At 38.8% G+C, this 20633-nt stretch overlaps 1 protein-coding gene across 1 annotated transcript in view; it reads left to right on the top strand.

Moving 5' to 3' along the window:
- Positions 1-20633, top strand: part of PAPSS1 (3'-phosphoadenosine 5'-phosphosulfate synthase 1) — a 93614-nt gene that overhangs the window by 6605 nt on the left and 66376 nt on the right. The window contains exons 2-5 of the mRNA XM_090266386.1: positions 8990-9104; positions 14665-14900; positions 16138-16276; positions 19473-19591. Of these exons, the coding sequence (XP_090122512.1) occupies positions 8990-9104; positions 14665-14900; positions 16138-16276; positions 19473-19591 (609 nt within the window). The remainder of the gene's footprint in view (positions 1-8989; positions 9105-14664; positions 14901-16137; positions 16277-19472; positions 19592-20633) is intronic.

The raw sequence follows: 20633 nt of genomic DNA, 5'->3' as shown, positions 1-20633 counted from the left end.
TAAAATGAATTAAAATTCATGAGATACATGATTCTTCTTGCCCCAAAGCAGAGTGACTTGGAAAAAAAATCCCCAAACAAAATGATCCAGTCAAACCCTTTGTGCAAGTGTAGGAAACTAACCTGTAAGCCACCCTCTGCTTCTTCTCCCGTTTCCTTTCTTCAGACTCTGTTCCCTTCTCCTCAGGCAGCCTGACTGGGAGCTAAAATGGGCGGAGGTGCCGCTACTTCCCAAGAGATACAGATGTTTGTGTTTGAAACCCTGTTTTGTTTTGGTTTTTTTGTAAGCTGTTGGAAATGCAGAGCTGGAAAGTTATGTTTGTTTCATCTGCTTATTGGAAAGAAATGGGTCAGGAAATCTATATTATCATGAGTGATTATTGAACATATAAAAGCATAATTTTATTGGAAATACATCTGTTCATCAGGTGATTAGTGGAGAGGGTGAGGGGTGACTTTTGTGTTGTGCTTATTAAAAGAATTGTCCAACCGTGCCTTTGGTCCCAATGGATTTTCCACTTGAGGATATTGAGTGGTAGTAAGACTCAGATGGACAGAGATGCCTGCCTCCCATACACTGGGGGAGGGGGGCTACTGTGAAAGGGGTGGTGTGGAAAGAGATTCTGAACCTTAGGCATTTCTCAGGAAGGCTCTTAGAAAAGTCTACCTCTGGGAGATGAACTGCTGGATGGAAATACATTCCTTTACAAAGTCCATGCTTACATACCTACAAGGGGGTTTGGTCCCCATTTTGAAGACCTTTGGGCCTGGGTGGATTCGTCTCTGACTATTCCGTGCGTCAACCTGTGCCTGTGGAAAACATAGTCCTGGTGACTGGTACTGCTTTAAATTTATGATTGTTGACTTCACATGAGTCCTTCAGGCTGCCCAGAGCCGTTCTAGATTCCCTAGTCACTTTTCCACTTTGTACTTAATGGTCTCTCTGGAAGGTGCTTTCTGCAGGGGTCATCAGAGGTCTTAAATGTCCTTTTTTGTTTGTTTGCTTTATAATAGGGCAAAGATAGTCTCTTCAATAAACTGTGTTGGGAAAACTGGACAGATACAAGGAAAAGAATGAAACCTGACCAGCCTCCCACACCACACAGGAAAACAAACCCAAAATAGATCAAAGATCCAAATGTAAAACCTAAAACCATAAAACAGCTAGAAGAAAACATAGGCAGCAAACTCTTGCTCCCAGAAATATTTTTTGGATATATCCCCTCAGGAAGGGAAACAAGAAAAAAGAAACAAATGGGACCACATCAAACTAAAAGTTTTTGCACATCAAAGGATACCATCAGCAAAATTAAAAGACAACCCACTGGATGGGAGAAGACAGGCACCAGCAATAATTCTGATAAGGGGTCCATAACCAAAACATAAGGAACTCACACAACTTAACACCAAAAACCCAAACAATCTGATCAAAAAATGGGCAGAGGACCTGAATAGACACCCCTCCAAAGGTAATGCACAGATGGCCAACAGACACACGAACAGATGTTCAGCATTACCAGTCATCAGGGAAAAGCAAATTAAAACCACAGTGAGATACCACCTCACACTTGCCAAAATGGCCACCATCAACAAATCAATAAACATGTGTTTATGAGGTTGTTGAGAAGAGGGAACCCCTGTGTACTGCTGGTGGGAATGCTGACTGGTGCAGCCACCATAGAGGTTCCTCAGAAAATTAAAAATAGAACTATGTGACCCAATAATTCCACCTCTGGATATCCAACTGAAGAAGTCCAAAATACCAATTCAAAAAGATACATGCACCACTATGCTCATTGCAGCTGCAGCAGCCAAGATATGGCCAAATGTCCATCAATAGACAAGTAGATAAGGAAGATATGGTACATACACACAGTGGAACACCTCTGAGCCACAAAAGGGAATGAAATCCCACCATTTGCGACAACACAGGCAGATCTAGAGGGTACTGTGCTAAGTGAGATAAGCCAGATAAAGAAAGACAAATTCCACATGATCTCACCTAAATGTAGAATATGAAAAACATACAAAACAGAAACAAACTCGTAAATACAGAGAACAAATTGATGGTCACCAGGTGGGAGGGGGTTGGGGGAATGGATGAGAATGGTGAAAGAGACCAAGAAGTACAAACTTCCAGTTATAAAAATAGTCACGGGGATGCAAAGCTCCGCATAGAGAATATAGTTAACAATATTGCAACAACCATGTTTGTTTTCAGATTGGTACCAGATCCATCTAAGCAGGCACATTGTAGTGTATACAGATGTCCAATCACTATGTCATACACCTAGAACCAATACAATATTATATGCCAACTATAATTAGAAAATAAATAAACACAAGAAAATCTGTAAGTAACAGTTAATAACAATTAATTAATGCCCACACTGACTATAGGTGAAAGTAATGCTAGGGATTCTCCTATTACTTGGCCCCATTATGAAATATAAAGAAATCAATGCTTAACTACAGCATAAGAAATGAACATGTGTAGTAATGTTTATGCTGATCCACTAATTATGATAATGATTTGGGTAGTTCCCATGATGATTGTCTTAGTCCATTTGAACTGCTATAACAAATTGCCATAGACTAGATGTCTTATAAATAATAGAAATTTATTTCTCATGCTCCTGGAGGCTTCATTGTACAACATCAAGGTGCTGGCAGATTTGGTGTTTCTTACCTTTTTCATTTTATGTATTTATGTTTTACTTCAAATTATTTTTCATTTTCCAGTTACAGTTGACATAATATTACACCAGCTTCAGGTGTACAACCCGGTGACAAAAAACTATGTAATTCACTAAGTGATCATCCTGATAACTCCTGTACCCATCTGACACCATACACATCTACCATAATGCTATTGACTCTATTCCCCACGTCATACTCCACAGCCATGTGACTATTCCGCAGCTACCAATCTGTACCTCTCAATCCCATCACGTCTCCCACCCATGCCCCTAACCCTTCCGTCCCAAAAATGGCAACCACCAAAGTGTTTGCAGTATCTATGAGTGTGTTTCCATTCTGCATGATCGTTTATTTTGTTTTTTAGATTCAGTTGTTGAGAGATATGTATTTATTGCCATGTTATTATTCATTAAAAAAAATTTTTTTCTTCTTCTTAAAGAAGACATTTTAACATTTCATGCAATACTGGTTAGGTGGTGATGAACTCCTTTAGCTTTTTTTTTATCTGGGAAGCTCTTTATCTGCTCTTTGATTCTAAATGATAACTTTGCTGGAGAGAATAATCTTGGTTGTAGGTCCCTGCTTTCCATCACTTTGAATATTTCTTTGCAATCTCTTCTGGCCTGCAAAGATTCTGTTGAGAAATCAGCTGACACTATTATGGGAGCTCCCCTGTAGGTAACTAACTCCTTTCCTTATGCTGCTTTTAAGATTATCTCTTTGTCTTAACCTTTGCCATTTAATTATGACATGTCTTGGTGTTGGCCTCTTTGGGTCCATGTTGTTTGGGACTCTTGCGCTTCCTTCACCAAGTTAGGGAAGTCATTTTTTTACATAGGTTTTCAGTTCTTTGCTCTTTCTTTTTTCCTTCCGATACACTCATGATGCAAATGTTGGTATTCTCGAAGTTGTCCCATAGGCTTCTTATACTAATCTCATTTTTTAGATTCTTTTTTCTTTTTGCTGTTGGAATTGGGTGTTTGCTACTTTCTTGTCTTTCAACTCTGATTTGGTCCTCTGCTTCATGTACTCCATTGTTGATTCCCTGTAATGTATTCTTCATTTCTTACTGGTTCTTTTTTTACATTTTCTATCCTTGTTTTTATGTTTCCTATCTCTTTATTGAAGTTCTCATTAAGTGCATTTACTTTTCCCCTGAGTTCATTGAACATCCTATAACCAGTGTTTTGAACTCTGCATCTAGTAGATTGCTTGTCTGCATTTTGTTTAGTTCTTTCTCTGTAGTTTTGTTCTGTTCTTTCACATGGGCATTTTTCTTCTTTTTTTTTTTTTTTTGTCTCCTTGTTTTGGCAGCCTCCCTATGTTTGTTTCTACATATTAGGTAGAGCTGCTATGTCTCCCAGGTTTTGTAGCGTGGCCTTATGTAGTAGGTGTACTGTAAGGTCCAGCGGCATAGCCTTCCTGTTCACCCAGGCTGGGCACTCCAGGTACCACTGACCCCACCTTTATGTGTGGGCTGTGTACACCCATCTGTTGTACTTGATCCTTGATTGCTGTTGGCTCATCAATGGTAGGGATTTAGTAACCCCCTCCCTTGCTGCTCAGCTGTAAGGATGGGCTGTGATGCCATGGAGGATCAGCAGGGTTCTACCCCAGGAGCAGGACTTAACTTTAGCAGCACTCTTGTTGGTACATGATGAGTTCACCTCTTGAGGATGGTGCTTCTGGAGGTGGTTGGGTGGTGCTTTGACATAGTCTGATGCTGGTACTGGGTGTGCTGGCTCTGGGGACTCCTGGGAAGTGCAGGCCAAGGTCAGCCACTGCCTGTCTTCTGCCTGGGGCCAGTCAGCATGAGCTACAAAGTGATTTGCATATGGCTACTATTTGTGCTGAGCTGGAGGTGCTCAGAAGAGGCCAAACTGCAAACCAAGGCTGGCTGCTGCTAGTGCTGGGCCTGGGTCCACTTAGTGAGAGGTGTGGGACATGTTGAGGCCAGATATTGCTTGCTTGAGAGATTTTAGGAAAAGTCTGAAGTATGAGCCAAAACAGGCTATTTGTATGGAAAAGCCACTGGAAATAGTTTGGTGGGGTCGGGTCTCAGGGAATCAACAGGGGGCAGTGGACAGTGATAGCCAGGTTGGATGGAGACTCAGATATGGTTCCACCCACTAGATGTGTGTGGGGAGGGCTCAGAAAAAGAACAATGGCTCTGCCAGCACTTCTGTCTTGGAGGAAGCCACCCCTCCAGCTCTTGCCCTGATGCCAGATAATTCAGTTTTTACCCATATGTCCTTGGTGCCGTTTGAACTGCTGCTCCAGCACTGGAGCCCAGAAGGAGTGAGTCTGAGTAAATTTATGCACAGGCCCTTTAAGAAGAATTGCCTGGGACTCCAGAAGCCCTCCGTTTCACTCAGCCTCAATCTCTGCTGGTTTTTATAAGCAAAGGTTATGGGGACTTCTTTTGCTGGAACTGGAACCCTGGGCTGGGGGCCCTGGTATGGGGCCGGGACCCCTTACTCAGGAGACACCTCTACAGCCAAGATACTCCTCCAAATTATTACTGGCTAAATGTGGGTGTGGAACCAGCCTGTCCTGTGTCTCTGCCCCTCCTACCAGTCTCAATATGGCTTCTTTTTTATATCCTTTGTTGTAGGACTTATATTCACCTAGATTTCAGGCGGTTCTGTAGTTTGGTTCTAATTTTGATGTGGTTGTGGTTCTGAGTACCATGTTTATTATTGTTTCCTCCTTTAGGTGAAGCCTTCTCTGGCCACCCTGTCTAAATATTACTCCTTCTCTGATATTTCTTTACATTTTTTGCTCTATTTACTTTTTTCCTCTTTGATACTTAGTCCTGTTGAACTTAATATAATTTACTTATCTTGGTGTTTTATTTTTTCCCATTTCTCCCCTTAGTCCATTAGTTTTCAAACTTAAACTTGCATCATAATCACTTGGAGGGCTTTAAAACTCAGATTGTTCAGCCCCAACCCAGTATCTGACCTAGTAGGCCTGGGACAGGACATGGGAATTTTTATTTCTCACAGTTCCCGGGAGATGTAGAAGCTGTCAGTCAGTGGCCACACTTTGAGAACCACTGCACTAGGAATGAGGACTAGATAAGCTCTATGAGGACACTGATTTTATTGGTCTTGTTTGCTTCTGTTTCATCAGCACCTGGAAGAATGTAGACATGTAGTGTACATTTAGTAAATACTTTTTGAATGAATGATGAATAAAACTGTCTTGAAAAATTAAGAGCTACAAGCAGTATAAAGTGCAAATACCCTCTTCAAAGAATGCTGACACCTGTTTTATAAAATTAACCGTTGCAAGGAGCCTAAATTATGTTTTTGCTCTACCGGTAGGGAAAATGGAGGCTGTGTAATTCATTTGTTTTTAGGAAAATAGCTTTATTGAAATGTAATTTGCCTACCATTCAGTTTACCTCCTTAAAACGTATAGTTCAGTGGTTTTTAGTATATTTATGGAGTTGAACAACAATCACCACAGTCAATTTTAGAGCATATTAATCACCCACCAAAGAACTCTGTACCCGTTAGCAGTCACTCCTGCTCCCCATGCCCCAGTCTTCCTGCCTGTGGCAACCACTAATTAATCTATTTCCTATCTCTGGAGATTTGCCTATTTTGGACAGTTTACATAAATGGAATTTAAAATATGTGCTCTTTGTTACTGGCTTCTTTCAATTAGCATAATGTTTTTGAAGTTCATCCATATTGTGACATGTATCAGTACTTCATTCCTTCTTATTGTCAAATAATATCCCATTGTGTAGCTATACCATAGAATTTTTAAATATTTTGTTTAATTTTCAATTGATGAACACTTTTTGGTCATTATGAATTACGCTGCTATAAACATTTGTACAGGTTTTATGTGGACATGTTTTTTATTTCTTGTGAGTCTATATCTAGGAGTGGACTTGTTTGGTCATATGGTAATTGCATGTTTAACATTTTGCGGAACTGCTGCTTCCCAAAGTGCCTGTACTGGTTTACATTCCCATCAGCAAATGTATGCATAGGTTTCCAATTTCTGTCTTCACAAACACTAGTTATTGTCTGTTTTTGCTTATAGCCATTCAAGTGGGTGTGTAGTGGTATCTCATTGTGGTTTTGATTTGCACTTCTCTGATGATGGCCCATGATGTTCAACATCTATTAATGTGCTCATTTGCCATTTGTATTTTTTCTTTGGAGAAATGTCTTTTCAGATCTTTTGAGGCCTATATAATTTTATGCCCTCTTTGTTTAAGAAGGAGAAAATTGACAGAGACAAACAAACACAGGAGCCTGTCAAGATGAGGAGATAGAGAACTAAGGGCCAAAAGAGGGAATGGATCAAGATTCCAGTGGGAGAACTAAGTGACTAGGAGATAGCCAACCTAACAGACAAGAAGATAGCCAACCTAACAGATGCAGAGTTCCAAACACTGGCGTTAAAGATGGTCACAGGCTTGACAGACATGTTTAAGTATGGCCAACACATAAGGGAAGAAGTGAAGGCTATGCTAAATGAAATGAAGGAAAATCCACACAAAACCAATGGTGAAGGAAAGGAAACCGGGGTTCAAATCAGTGATCTGGAACATAAGGAAGAAAAAAACAGTCAATTAGTACAGAATGAGGAAACAAGAATTGAAAAAAATGAGGAGAGGCTTAGGAACTTCTGGGACAAGTTTAAACATGCCAACATCCAAACCATAGAGCAAGAAATTGAAAACTTATGTGAAAAAATAATGAAGGAAAACTCCCCAAATTTGGCGAAGGAAATAGATATACAAGTCCAGGAAGCACAGAGAGTCCCAAACAAGCTAGACCCAAAAAGGATCACACCAAGACACATCATAATTAAAATGCCAAAGGTTAAATATAAAGAGAGAATCTTAAAAGCAGTAAGAGAAAAGCAGAGAGTTATCTATAAGGAGTTACCATAAGGCTATCAGCTGATTTCTCAAAAGAAATTTTGCAGGCAAGAGGGGACTGGCAAGAAGTATTCAAGGTGATGAAAAGCAAGGACTTACAACCAAGATCATTCTATCCAGAAAATCTATCATTTAGAATGGAAGGGCAGATAAAAGTGCTTCCCAGACAAGGTAAAGCTAAAGGAACTCATCATCACCAAGCCATTATTATACAAAATGTTAAAGAGTCTTACTTAAGAAAAAGAAGATCAAAATTATGAACATTATAATGACAAACTCACACACTATCAACAACTGAGTCTAAAAAATAAAAACAAAATCCAACTAAGCAGATCAGAATAGGAACAGAATCATAGGTATGGGGATCATTTGGAGAGTTATCAGCTGGGAGGGGGAAGTGGGAGAAATGGGGAAATGGTACAGGGACTAAGAAGCATAATCGGTTGGTACAAAATAGACAGGGGGAAGTTAATAATAATATAGAAAAGGGTGAAGCCAAAGAACTTATATGCATGACCCATGGACATGAACTAAGGGGGGTGGGATTGCTGGAGGGAAGGAGGGTACTGGGCAGAGGGGAGCAAAGGGAAAAAAAATTGGGACTACTGTAACAACATAATTAATAAAATAAAAAAAAAGAAAATTTGGGAGAACAATTGCTTTTCCCTTTTTTCTGGTGGAATTACCACAAATTATAACCTATGCGACCTACCTTTTTTCATTATGCATTTCATGATACCCACAGACCAGCCCTTTCACACTTCATCCAGGAGGCTGCTCAAACGCTGCCTTCTCAGAGGTCTTTCTTGATACTGTAGTCTGAAGAGAATTATGCCCTACTCTCTTTCTAGTCATGCCCTGTTTTTTTTTTTTAATCTCTGCAGTGTACTTGTCACTCTCTGATGTTATAATTAAGTTCTATTGGTTTGTCTTCCCCAGTGGAATGTAAGCTCAGTGAGGGTCCAGACCCTGTTTTGTTCACCTAGTGTATAGGGAGGGCCTCAGTAAATACTGGTTGAATGAATGAATGAATGAATGAGTGAGTGAGTGAATGAGAGAAAATTCTGGGCTCTATAGTCCACTGCTTACTAGTTATGGGAACTTGGGCAAGTTATTTAACTTCTCTCAGGATTAACATCTTCATCTGTAAAATCACAGTAGTAAGAGTTTCTGTGCTTTGGGTGTCTGTAAGGGTTAAATGAATTGAGAATGTAAAGCACTAAACACTGCCAGGTACTCCAAAGAAAAACTTTGTTTTAATCTGTTTCCTTCCTTTTGACATGTTTCATAGGTAGTGACTACATGTGTGCAAGGAATATGTGTTTACCCCTTTTAAAAGCTTCAAGTGAACAAGAATTCTTTCTTCCCCCTCCTTTTCCAGGGGATGCAGAGAGCAACTAATGTCACCTATCAAGCTCATCATGTCAGCAGGAACAAGAGAGGTCAGGTGGTGGGGACCAGAGGTGGCTTTCGTGGTTGCACAGTTTGGCTAACAGGTACAGTCAAAGAGAGAGAAATCAGCTTATTTCAAAAGCAATGTTATAAACAGCTTTGAACTAGGAGTAAGCATATTTAAATTTTGAGCTCAGTTCTTGTATCTGGAGTGTCACAACATGTAACCGATAAAGTTGCTTAATAACATATTTCCTTTTGGTAATTGTTTTTATTCTTTATAGAATTGCTATTAAATAAAGGGTTGCATCTAAAAGCTGCTTTCTAGTTGAGACATTCTATAGACTTTTGCATGAAAATAAGACTTGTATTCTGCCTTCAAGAAGCTAATAATGTAAACCATATGAAGAGAAAGAAAGAGATTATCTATTTGTGTCATTCAGCTTTTGTCTTTGATTGGTTTTTTTGTTGGTTTTCCCAGAGTCTGGGTTTGGTCATAGCAGCCTGGGGAGAGGGTAAGTGCATGCAAATTTAAAAACAATAGATGCTTTCATTTCTAGGAATTGTGTATTTAATAAATGTGTGTTTAAAATTTAGATATATCTCACCAAATTGCCTACTTAAATTTTATACCTATTTGCTCTTCCACCAATAGTGTGGGAAGAGGATGCATTTTCCAATGTCTTTGTCAACATTTGATAGCACCAGCCCTTAAAATTATGGCTGATTTGTTAAAAACAGCATTTCCATTTTGGTTTCAATATTAGATAATTCTGTTTGTTTTTGTATGAAAGAAGACAGCATACTCATATCTTCCTATTTCATTCTTTTAAAAAAATTATTTATTGATTTCAAGAGGAAGAGGAAGGAGGGAGAAGGGAGGAGAGGAGAGAGAGACAGAAACATCAGCCATGTTGTTCCACTTATTATGCATTCATTTGTTCATTCTTGTATGTGCCCTGGCCTGGGACTATGCTCTAACCAGCAGAGCTACCAGGCCAGGCTCCATCTCCTCATTTTTAAGACTAGATTTTAAAATTGTTACTCCTTCATTGTCCATATTTGTAACATTCTGTTCTCAAATCTTAAATTTCTATAATTTTTTTTGTATTTGAATAATATAAGTAAATTCATTCAGTACTTACCTCAGTATCATTTCTTGTATTATGGCATGTCTACTCATGAACTCTTTCTTTAAGTCAGGTTTCAATTTCCAGCTTTTCATTGTTAAGTAGTTTGGTAAGATGGTTTTCTGCTGGGTTCTGAATTCCCTGAGTTTTTATTTTTGAGATGTCTATCTGTTTTGACTGTTTGCATTGTAAAATATATATTTGGTTCACACTCACTTTGTCTGGAATTCTTAAAATATTACTCCATTGTCTTCTGGTATTCAATGTGTGAGACCAATCTGATTTTTTTCCCCTTATTTTAGGAGCTTTCCTTTTTCATTTAGATACCTGAAAAATTCTTTCTTTGACTGTATTTTCTTTTAGAAGTTTGGTTTTCTCCTTTAGGCCTTTATCCACCTGCAGTTGATTTTTATGTGTAGAGTGAGGGAGGGATCTATTTTTATTTTCCATGTGGATAGTCCTTGTCCCAACAGCATATGTTCATGAGGGTACCCTTCGTCTCTGATCTGCAGTGTCAGCTGCCATCAGGTTTCCACGTACATATGGATTGGTTCCTGGGCTCTCTGATCTGTTCCACTGGTATACTTGTCAATTCCTTTGCTATTACCACACTGTCTTAATTATTAAATTTTTATAAACCTTGAAATCTAATGGAATAAGTCCTCTTACCTTATTCTTTATCAGGTACATATAAGAAGATTTTTTTTTCTCTTTGCATTGTATAAAATTTTAAATCAATTTAACCAATTCCTATAAAACCCTGTTGGGATTTAGATTTGGATTGGTCTTTAGAATATTGGATATTGGGCACTCCTTTTCTTGAACATGGTATATTGCATTTATTTTACACCAGTGATGCTTATAAATACTGTTTATCAGATTTTTTGGTACCTGATCTATGTTCCTGTATGTATTCAGTTTCCATAAATGTGTGTTTGAAAGGAATATGTATTTTCCTGATATGTACAATATTCTACATAAGTTCATTAGCTCAAGCTTGTTAGTTGTTAAATCTTCTATAGCCTTCATTGATTTTTTTTTTTTTTTGATGATGTTGGAAGTGAAGGTCAAGATTTCTTTCTTTTACTGCAAGTCAGTAGTAACTGGGATCTGTCAGTGTATTGGGTAGTTTGTAGGCCATTCTCTTGGAGCCTGGTTTCCTTTTTTTCAGATTTTCAGATTATTTTTCTTGTTTTGTATCTTTACGTTGGTTGGTATAGTAGTATTGCAGGACTGCTGAAGCAAATAACTACAAAGTGGGTTGCTTCAAACAATATAATTTATTCTCATAGTTCTGGAGGCTCAAAGTCTGAGGTCAAGGTGTCTACAGGGTTGGTTCCTTTTGTACGTTCTGAGGGAGAATCTGTTCCAGGTCTCTCTCCTTGCTTATGGGGTTTGCTGGCAATCCTTGGAGTTCCCTGGCTAGTTCTAAATGCATTATGTTAATCTCTGTCTATCCTGACAACTTGTTCTCTCTATGTCTTCACGTAGCTGCCTTATAAGGACACCAATTATTGGATTTAAGGTCCACACTAATTCTGTATGACTTCATTTTAACCTAACTAATTACATCCACAAAGACCCTATTTCCAAATAGAGCACGATTCTGAGGTTCCGTGTAGACATGAATTTTCGGGACACTATTCAACCCAGTACAGTTGGTTTCTCTTTTTTCAGATATACCATACCTTAGTTTTGGGTTGTCTGTCTTGTTTTATCTAGTAGTGTTTTTCTGTAACTGCTTTAATATTTTTTGCATTTTTGTTCATGTTCATTCTAGTAATCTCAGTAAAACCTTCTGAGTCAGTAATTCAGTTTTCAGCAGTGTCAATTCTTATTTTGTTTTAAATAAAATATGTACATGAAATAGCCCTGGCTGGTGTGGCTCAGTGGTTGCGTGCCAGCCTGCAAAACAAAGGATTGCCAGTTCGATTCCCAGTCAGGACACATGCCTGGGTTGTGGGCCAGGCCCCCCAGTTGGGGGTGTGCTAGAGCTGACTACATATTGATGTTTCTTCCCCTCTCTCTAAATACAAATAAATAAAATCGTAAAAAATACATATTTTTATATATATATATATATATATATACACACACACATAAAAATATATAAATATATGTATGTAGAAATAGGCACTTTTGTTGTAATTTAGGTTGTCTTTATTGTATAACAAGTTTAGATTTTCATGTGTCAGTTTTTTTTTGTCTTTGATGCTTGTTCAACTGATAGCTAAAAATAACAACAAAAATGCCAAGAATAACCTGCTCCTCCCCTGCCTCCATCTCTTTGTTTCAGTAGTATTGCTGTCTAGCAAAGTATCCAAAGCCCAGTGGTGTGAAACAACCATTTTCATTTGCTTACCATTTCCTGGGTAAGGAATTCAGAGGGGCTTGGCAGAGCAGTTTTCACGTAGGTCTTGCCTGGTTGAGGTCCTGCTGGTGTGGGCTGTGGTCATCTGAGGGCTCAGCTGGGCTGGGTATGTGTGAGTCTCAGTGATGATGCCTGTCAGCTGGGAGTTTAGCTGGCTGAGGCCATTGCCTGGAACATCTGTGTGTGATCTCAGGGTATTTAATAGCCAAATTCACTATCCAAAGAGAAGCTGCATAGCCTTTTCTGATCCAACTTTGGAAGTCACACATTGTCGTTTTCAGTGCACCTTTGTTTTTTCATTTTGGAATGTAAAGCTGTTTTTTTTTGTTTTTTTTTTTTAAATCACCATGGTTTATTTAACGAGGTGGTGCCCTGACCAGGAAACAAATCCACAAGCCACCTGGCCTGGGCTGTAAAACTTTTTAATTAAAGTACAGTTGACATACAATATTGTATTAGTTTTAGGTGTACAACAGATTTGACATTTATATACCTTACAAAGTGATCACCACGAGAAGTCTAGTAATCATGTGTGACCATGCAAACTTATTATGATGATATTTACTGTATTCTTTGTGCTGTACTTTACATTCCTGTAACTTATGTTATAATTATTAGTTTGTATCTCTTAATCCCCTTCACCTTTTTGACTGTGCTCCTACTGCCCAAGCCTCTAGCAACTATCAGTTTGTTCTCTGTATGTTTGAGGATGTTTTGTTTTGTTTGTACATTTGTTTGAAGTTCATTTAGTTTAAATAGCCATTCTGACAGGTGTGAGGTGATATCTCATTGTTTTACTACGTTCTTTTTGGCCGCAAGTGAGTCCAGATTCAAGGGCAGGGAGTGATGTCACAGTGGCAATGTCACGTTGTAGAAGAGCTTGCAGGATGAGAAATATCTGTTGTGGCCATCTTTGGAACATATAATCTGCTATACTCATGTTAATAAATGAAGGAAAACTCTGACTCCGAAAAACCTCCGCTGCCTTGCGGCATACCTCTTCAAGGGAAAGGCTAAGGGAGTAAACCCCAACAGAAAATCCGGAGCCGGAGTCCCTAAGGCGGTTTGACGTTGTAGTCAACACCGGCAACTCCTGCGGCGCACCTGAACCCAAGCTGTATCGACTCCGTCTTTCCCTTGGACCCTTCAGCTGCGAAGAGAGGGGGGGGTCTGCTGCATGGGCAACAGCAGACCCTCCATATTACCCTGCCCAGGCTCTGTAGCTTCAGCGTCATCACAAGATGTCGATTCAACACGGGAGGAGACAGATACCGTGTCACTCCCCAGTCGGACTGCACAACCATTCTCGGCGGCGCAGATAGACTCTTAAGAAGCTACACCATCGTCTCTCGAGACGGACGGCTGCCGACGACATGTTTTTAACATATGAAACAATTCACACTGTTTTGGTCCTCTCAACAACATATCCTTTCTATTGTTTTTTAGTTAGCCTTCCATACTACCATGACTTCTTTCAAGAGCATCAGTACATTAGACTTTAATATTCTATCTCTTGCTTCATAGCTTAGCTATGAATTCTATAATTAACATTCACCAAAGTGACAAGTAATATCACATAAAGGTGTTATTGCCTTCTCCTTTCCTCTTTGTTGTTCAGTGAATCAACATCATTGGTAGAGGAAAATGAGTTGGAATGAGGATATTCCTTCAACATTAATTATATTATAAATTGGATTCCAGTACTTTTATCTGTGAGAGAATATGATCCTGGGATATAGAGGTTACTTAATAGTATTTCACTTACTTTGTCCTTTCTTTTTCTTCTCTTGTCAGAACTCATTTGGGCATGTAACTTTATTTTAAAATTGTTTTGCAGCTTTAGAATACTGGCAACAAGAAGACAAAGTGAATATCTACCCAACCTTGTCTAATATTAAAATTAGTTAAGCTCTTTGAAGTTTATCAGTGATTTATGGATACCTTTGGTCATAGATAGGAGTTATTAAATATATAAATGCTTATTATATTTAAACTATAGATGTTTTTCTAGCTCAGAGGTAAATCTTATAGAGAAATATAAGATTGTTACTGAGAGACTACTGTGAATAATGAATGTAATCAAGACTGTATTATAATTCTTTATTACTGAGTAGTTATCCTTCTAACTTTATGTGTGATTCTGTGTGGACTGTATCATTTTAGGCTTATCTGGAGCAGGGAAGACCACAGTGAGCATGGCTTTAGAGGAGTACTTGGTTTGCCATGGTATTCCATGCTATACCTTGGATGGTGACAACATTCGTCAAGGTCTCAATAAAAATCTTGGCTTTAGTCCTGAAGACAGAGAAGAGAATGTTCGACGCATTGCAGAAGTTGCTAAGCTGTTTGCAGATGCTGGCTTAGTATGCATCACAAGTTTCATATCGCCTTATACTCAGGTATGTGACTTGGTGCTAATTACATTTATTGGGAATATGGTATTAGGCAAAGCAAATAGTTTAAACATTAACATGTGCTTTGAGGCTAAATCCAAGTTAAAATAATTAACCTGCAACATTTTTGTGCTGCAACTTTCTGACTAAGCTCATTTTTGATAAAACCTGCTATAAACCCCTCCCCCCAAAATATAACCAAACTTGTTGACCTTAAGCCAATGGCCAAATTATTTCAAGCTCACTGTTCAATTCCATATGTTTATAGAAAGTATTCAACAGGTATTAGATACCAGGGAAAATCTTCTTTCTTAACATGTGTCCTACCTTGTGAGCCTCTTTGCTCAAAATTCTTGAGTCTCATCTCTTATCATACTCCTCTTATTTCAGAGACCATAGCAGCATTGATTCACTTTTGTGTTTTCCTGAAAAAATGTTTCTCACCGCAAGATTTTGTTTCCGCCATCTGAACGGTACTCTTCTCCCTCCTGCTCTCCCCCTGTTCCCAGCATCATTCAGTCCTATTCATGCTTTGAGACTCAGTTAGGTATCTCCTTCTTCTGAGTACATTTCCTTTCTTGAAATGTCAGGCTTTGTTGAGTATCCAGCTTTGCTGTCTTTGTTAATTGTACCTTAACACATTGTTTTGTTATAAATACCAGTTCCTTGGTTGATGGTGGTAATGGCAGCAGCAGCAATAGTAAAAAGAATACTGATAAGAGCAGCTAACAATTATCGAACATTTACTTTATACTGGTAACTGTTGTAAAGTACTTTTATGTAGATTAACCCATTTAGTTCTCACCTCCCAGTGAGGAAGGTAGAGGTGAGGAAATAGGTATATATTACCAAGGCCATGCACTATAGGTGGTAGAGCAAGGATTTTCATCTAGACAGTGTCCCTGAACCCCATGCTCTTGCCTGCCATCCTTTGCTAGTCCTTGGGGGCTATTACAGGCTCAGCTTCCTTATAAAATCTAAGGGAAAGTTTTTATGGGGCATCCATTGTTTTCCCTCTTGGAATTCCCCTACTATCTCTGATTTTAAGAATTGTATGCCTTTTAAAATTATTATGAAGAATGGGTGTGTTTACCTAATAATTTCTTGGATTTTTTTGGTCTAAATTTTAAAAATATAAATTAAATTTTATCTAATATGATTTTTTATTCACCCTTGATATTCACATAATACCTTTGATTCATATAAGCACTTTGTTTGTTTTTGTACCCGTCTTTTTTTGAAGGATCGCAACAATGCAAGGCAAATTCATGAGGGGGCGAGTTTACCTTTCTTTGAAGTATTTGTTGATGCTCCTCTGCATGTTTGTGAACAGAGGGATGTCAAAGGCCTCTATAAAAAAGCACGGGCTGGAGAAATTAAAGGTAAGTAATGTTTTTTCACAGTTTCACTTGGCTTAGATATTTTATCTTACCATATCTGAAACTGATAATCTTTTCTAAGAGCTTGAGCGTATTCAAATGACTTGAAGCTCCTTGAGACGAGAAAGTGAGTCTTATTCCACTGCTGTAGGCCTAGCAGCAGTACCTGGCATTGTATGCACATAGTGACTATCACTGATCACTTTGGAATCTTAATCAGAAGTCAGACTTTTAGAGGGTTGGGACTTTGGGGACTGGTTGAAACCTACTTGATATAATTAGGTGCCTAGCATTAGATGGGATATCAGTGGCTAGCTGCCGCCACTTCAGCTCCATTATCAATTGATAATGTAGGAAATTTCTGAGCCAGTGGGGAAAATGCCTAAATTGTAAGCATCTTGAGAGCAAGGACAATGTCTTGTGCTTATATATAGCATAGTGCTTGGCGTGATTGCTTATTCATTCTGTGTACAATTGTTGAATTAGATTGAATTAACAGATCACTGATTCTGTCAAAATATATACACCTTGCTTTTTCGGTTTTACGGTCTGCTCCAAGAGTTTCAACTATGATGAGCATTTGGACATAGAAGGAGACATTTAGAACCTGTCTGCTCTGGCCTTTGATACTAATCATGTTATTTATCTTCTAGACATCCTTTGACAATAGTTCTATTACTAACAGAAGCAGGACATGCCAGCGTTTTAAAAAAATATCAAAGATAGATTACTCAGTCAGCCTTGTTTAGGAATCAATGATTCATGCAGTTAACTCTTGTTGCCTTTCCCAAATGGAAGTGTGATAGCCTGGGACTATGGCAGGCATTCCAGGAGCTCTATGAATTGTAGATTTTGGCATTCAGCTTCTGGCCCCGAAAAGAAAAGGTGGAATGGGAAGGAAATTCTTGTTATCCTGGGCTCTAATGCATTATGGACTTGGGAAGGCTTTCTCAGTTGGGTCAAATTGCACCTGCTGTTGGAAATCTGGTTCTTCGGGCAAGGCTGATATCCACTTGTGCCACCATGGAGACTCAGTTTCACTTATTAAGTTGGCACTTTCTTGACTCAGAAAGAACAGGCTGCCTAGCCTGAATAATTTATGACAACGAGAGGGAAACCTATTAAATTCTTTAACTTCTCTATCACCCTCTCTTGATTGCTGGCCAGTTTTCACTTTAGTTTGTTGTAAGAGTTTTGGCAAAGAGAAGCATACATGATGTGTCCAGGATCCTTTTACTTATTTTAAAACTTTTTACTTATTTTAATTGTAGTTGGTTTTATTGTTTTTGCAAAGATGGAGTATTGAGGGAGGTAGATTTTTCTGCCTGCTGGAGTAAGCTACTTGTGAGCAGGGCCGATACCTTGAACATTTTTGTATCATTAGGATTTAGTGCGGGGCCCAAAAGCATAATACCTGGCAAACACATAGTAAATGCTTGCTGGATGGGTTAGAAGGGGGAATGGAAATCATATGCGCAGCACACGTTTATTAGTGCTTTCTATCTGCAAGGTATTTATTTGGTGCTTGGGATGCAAAGATGAATAAGACTGCATTCAAAATACCCTGAGTTACTTCCAGTTTGCATTCTGTATCTGGGAGTATGTTTGTATTAGTTTAGTTTTCTATGTGTTAATTGTTTAATTTCCCGAGAGTTTCTCAATTCCCCTGTTTAGAAACTAATAAAATGTTCCTCAGGTTCAAATATGTGTACATATGCACACGCACTTATTTCAGGTTTGCCATGGTGCTAGAGTTCCTGATTGTAAAGTTGTTTGTTTTTAAAAATTAGATGGTTCTTAAAAATGCCCCTATTAATGCTGTTTCTGAGCTTTGATGGTAAACATTCAAGGACGGATGAGGTTGCATACATTCAGCAGACCTCAGGATTTTATAGGTCTTTAGGTATTTACAAAACTGTAAATGTATTGCTCTGTCAGGCATTCTAATACCTAGATTATTTTCATGATTACTGCTCAAGGTGTTATCTACTTAAATATTAATGTTTTTCTTGCAACGTATGTGAATTATAATTACTTACAGGATAAATTAGCTAAGAAGACAGTTCCTTGACTTTAAAATGTTAAGCCAGGTTTTCTAAGTGCTGATAGTCAAGCTTTGTGCACGTTAGCATTACCGTGGGTCAAGTTTAGTGCACATTAGAATCACCTGGGGACCTTTTAAAAATCCAGTGCCAAGGCTGTCTCCAGGTCAATGAAATCAGAATCTCACGGGAGGGGCGTACCCAATGATTCCAGTGTGTAGCTACATTTGAGAATCAGAGCTTAAGAATTAGTGTTTTAACCAGAATTATATTTTCCCCAGCTATTTATTGTGACTCACCACTAAATACTGCTGGGAATATTAGTAAAGCTAAGTTTCTTCCTGGTTTAGGACTTCATGTGATACTTAAAAATATGAACTAGGAAAAAAAATCAACTAAGAGGGCTGTAGACGGTAGTGTGTAGTTTGGAACTCTTTGGAGAACTGTAGCTCTTAGTAGTAATGATTTTAAATTCATGTTTACCCTTTCAATCCAAGGATGACCTAAGCATTCCACGGCAGAACGGTCTTGAACGACTTAGGCGTGGGTGGTTGTCAGAAGTGCAAGACAGAAATAGCGAATCTTCTTCTCAGCCCATTCTGTGGAAACAGCTGTGTTTTTTTTTGTTTGTTTGTTTTTTGTTTTTGGCAGTTAGGTGGGAAAATCTAAATAGTAGTTAATACTAAATTGATTACATTTGACTGTGGAATATATTTTGTGATGTGACAGAACTACCTTCCTAATTTGTGTTTTGCTTCAGCTAATAGTAGTTAATTTGTCTTCTGCAGAGCTTCAGTGTGGCTGTTGATAATCTCTGTGAATCAGATAGACTGATTTGGTGTCAGTTTCTTCATTGAAAAGAAAAAACATTGCCAATTTCAGTTTTATGCTCAGGGCTTAGGTACTATATTCTGTATTCCTATGGAGAAGCGGGGTGCTCTGGATCAGTTGGTGTTAACTCCTATGTCTTCACAGGCAGTTTAGGCATTTAAAAAGAAAAGAAAAAGGTGTCAGAAGTATAGATGATCCTCATTAATTGAAGGTTCCATATTTGTAGATTGATGACTAATTTCAAAATAGCAGTGACTTGCACTGATGAAGCAAGCGTGACTTATTTTTAGTTTTCACCCTCCTTTATTACCTGGTACTTTTTATAGGCTTCACTGGGATTGATTCTGAATATGAAAAACCAGAGGCCCCTGAATTGGTGCTGAAAACAGACTCCTGTAGTGTAAATGACTGTGTCCAGCAAGTTGTGGAACTTCTACAGGAACGGGTAAGAGAAGGTCAAAGAGGGAATCACCAGAGACTAATTCTCTCCATTGCATAACCATGTCCTCCAAGAAAGGGCAGAGGTAATATAGAGGAATATCTGTATTTTAAATTCTTTATAGTGCTCACAGTTTTCTGTATGCGTATGTCTCTGTGTTAGGTGTCAGGGGGCACTATGTATGTACAACGTAAGAAATGCCCCATTGGTGTGACCCACAGGAGGTTTTACAGCCAATAATGTTTTATTTTATCAGTAATTTTATCACACAAGTAGCTAACAGAAAATTCAGCTTTACTTTATTCAACTTTACAATTTGGCATTATTATGTTTTTTTTAGTTAAGGTACATAAGGTAGTACCATGGCAGCCAGGGAGGCTTTGGAGGGGGAATTTTCTGTGTCCTTGCATGCATTAGCAGGTCCCTGGTTTGTATCAGTTCAGGGTCCTGGGCCTAGGGTTTCCTCTGCCTCCCTCCCTTTGGCAGACCATATTTGCTTCTACCTCTCTCCCAGAAATGGTGGACCCTGGGAGGCTTTTCTGCCCTTCTCTGTCAGCTTAAGACTTGTGTTATGTGAGCCAGGGATACAAGGAGATGGGAGAGTTTGTTGCCTATGTACCACGAAGGAGAGCAGAGCTCACTCGAGTCTCCAGACCTGCTTCTGATCTTTCTTCTGGGCACCTGTTCTAGGCCTGACCGTAAGTCAGTGCAGAACCTCTTGTATCTAGGCTCCCAGTTATACTAACTAACCTGTCATACTAGTCCTTGCTCAGCCTTTCAGAGTTTTAAAAACATTTTAGCTATTTCTTCCTTTCTGCCTTTATTGCAGCTTCCTCTTCCTCCAATGCTCTACTAAGGGGAACAGTTCATGTGTCCTGTTTTTCTTGGTCAGACCTGTTGTTCTTTGGAAGCCGTTCATGTCACTGCTTTAGGACCTCAGCTGTGTGATGGGCTCAAGGAAATTTATGATTCATAGATTAGCCGGCCTTTCCTATTGCAGACTCTCTGTTTCATTTTTAGCACATTGTCTGTTATTCTACTTTTTGTT

This window comes from Furipterus horrens, unplaced genomic scaffold (genome assembly GCF_987537825.1).
Source record: "Furipterus horrens unplaced genomic scaffold, mFurHor1.1.pri manual_scaffold_2, whole genome shotgun sequence".
Classification (NCBI taxonomy): domain Eukaryota; kingdom Metazoa; phylum Chordata; class Mammalia; order Chiroptera; family Furipteridae; genus Furipterus; species Furipterus horrens.
The sequence above is the reverse complement of the archived record's forward strand: the minus strand, read 5'-3'. Positions and strand labels throughout refer to the sequence as shown.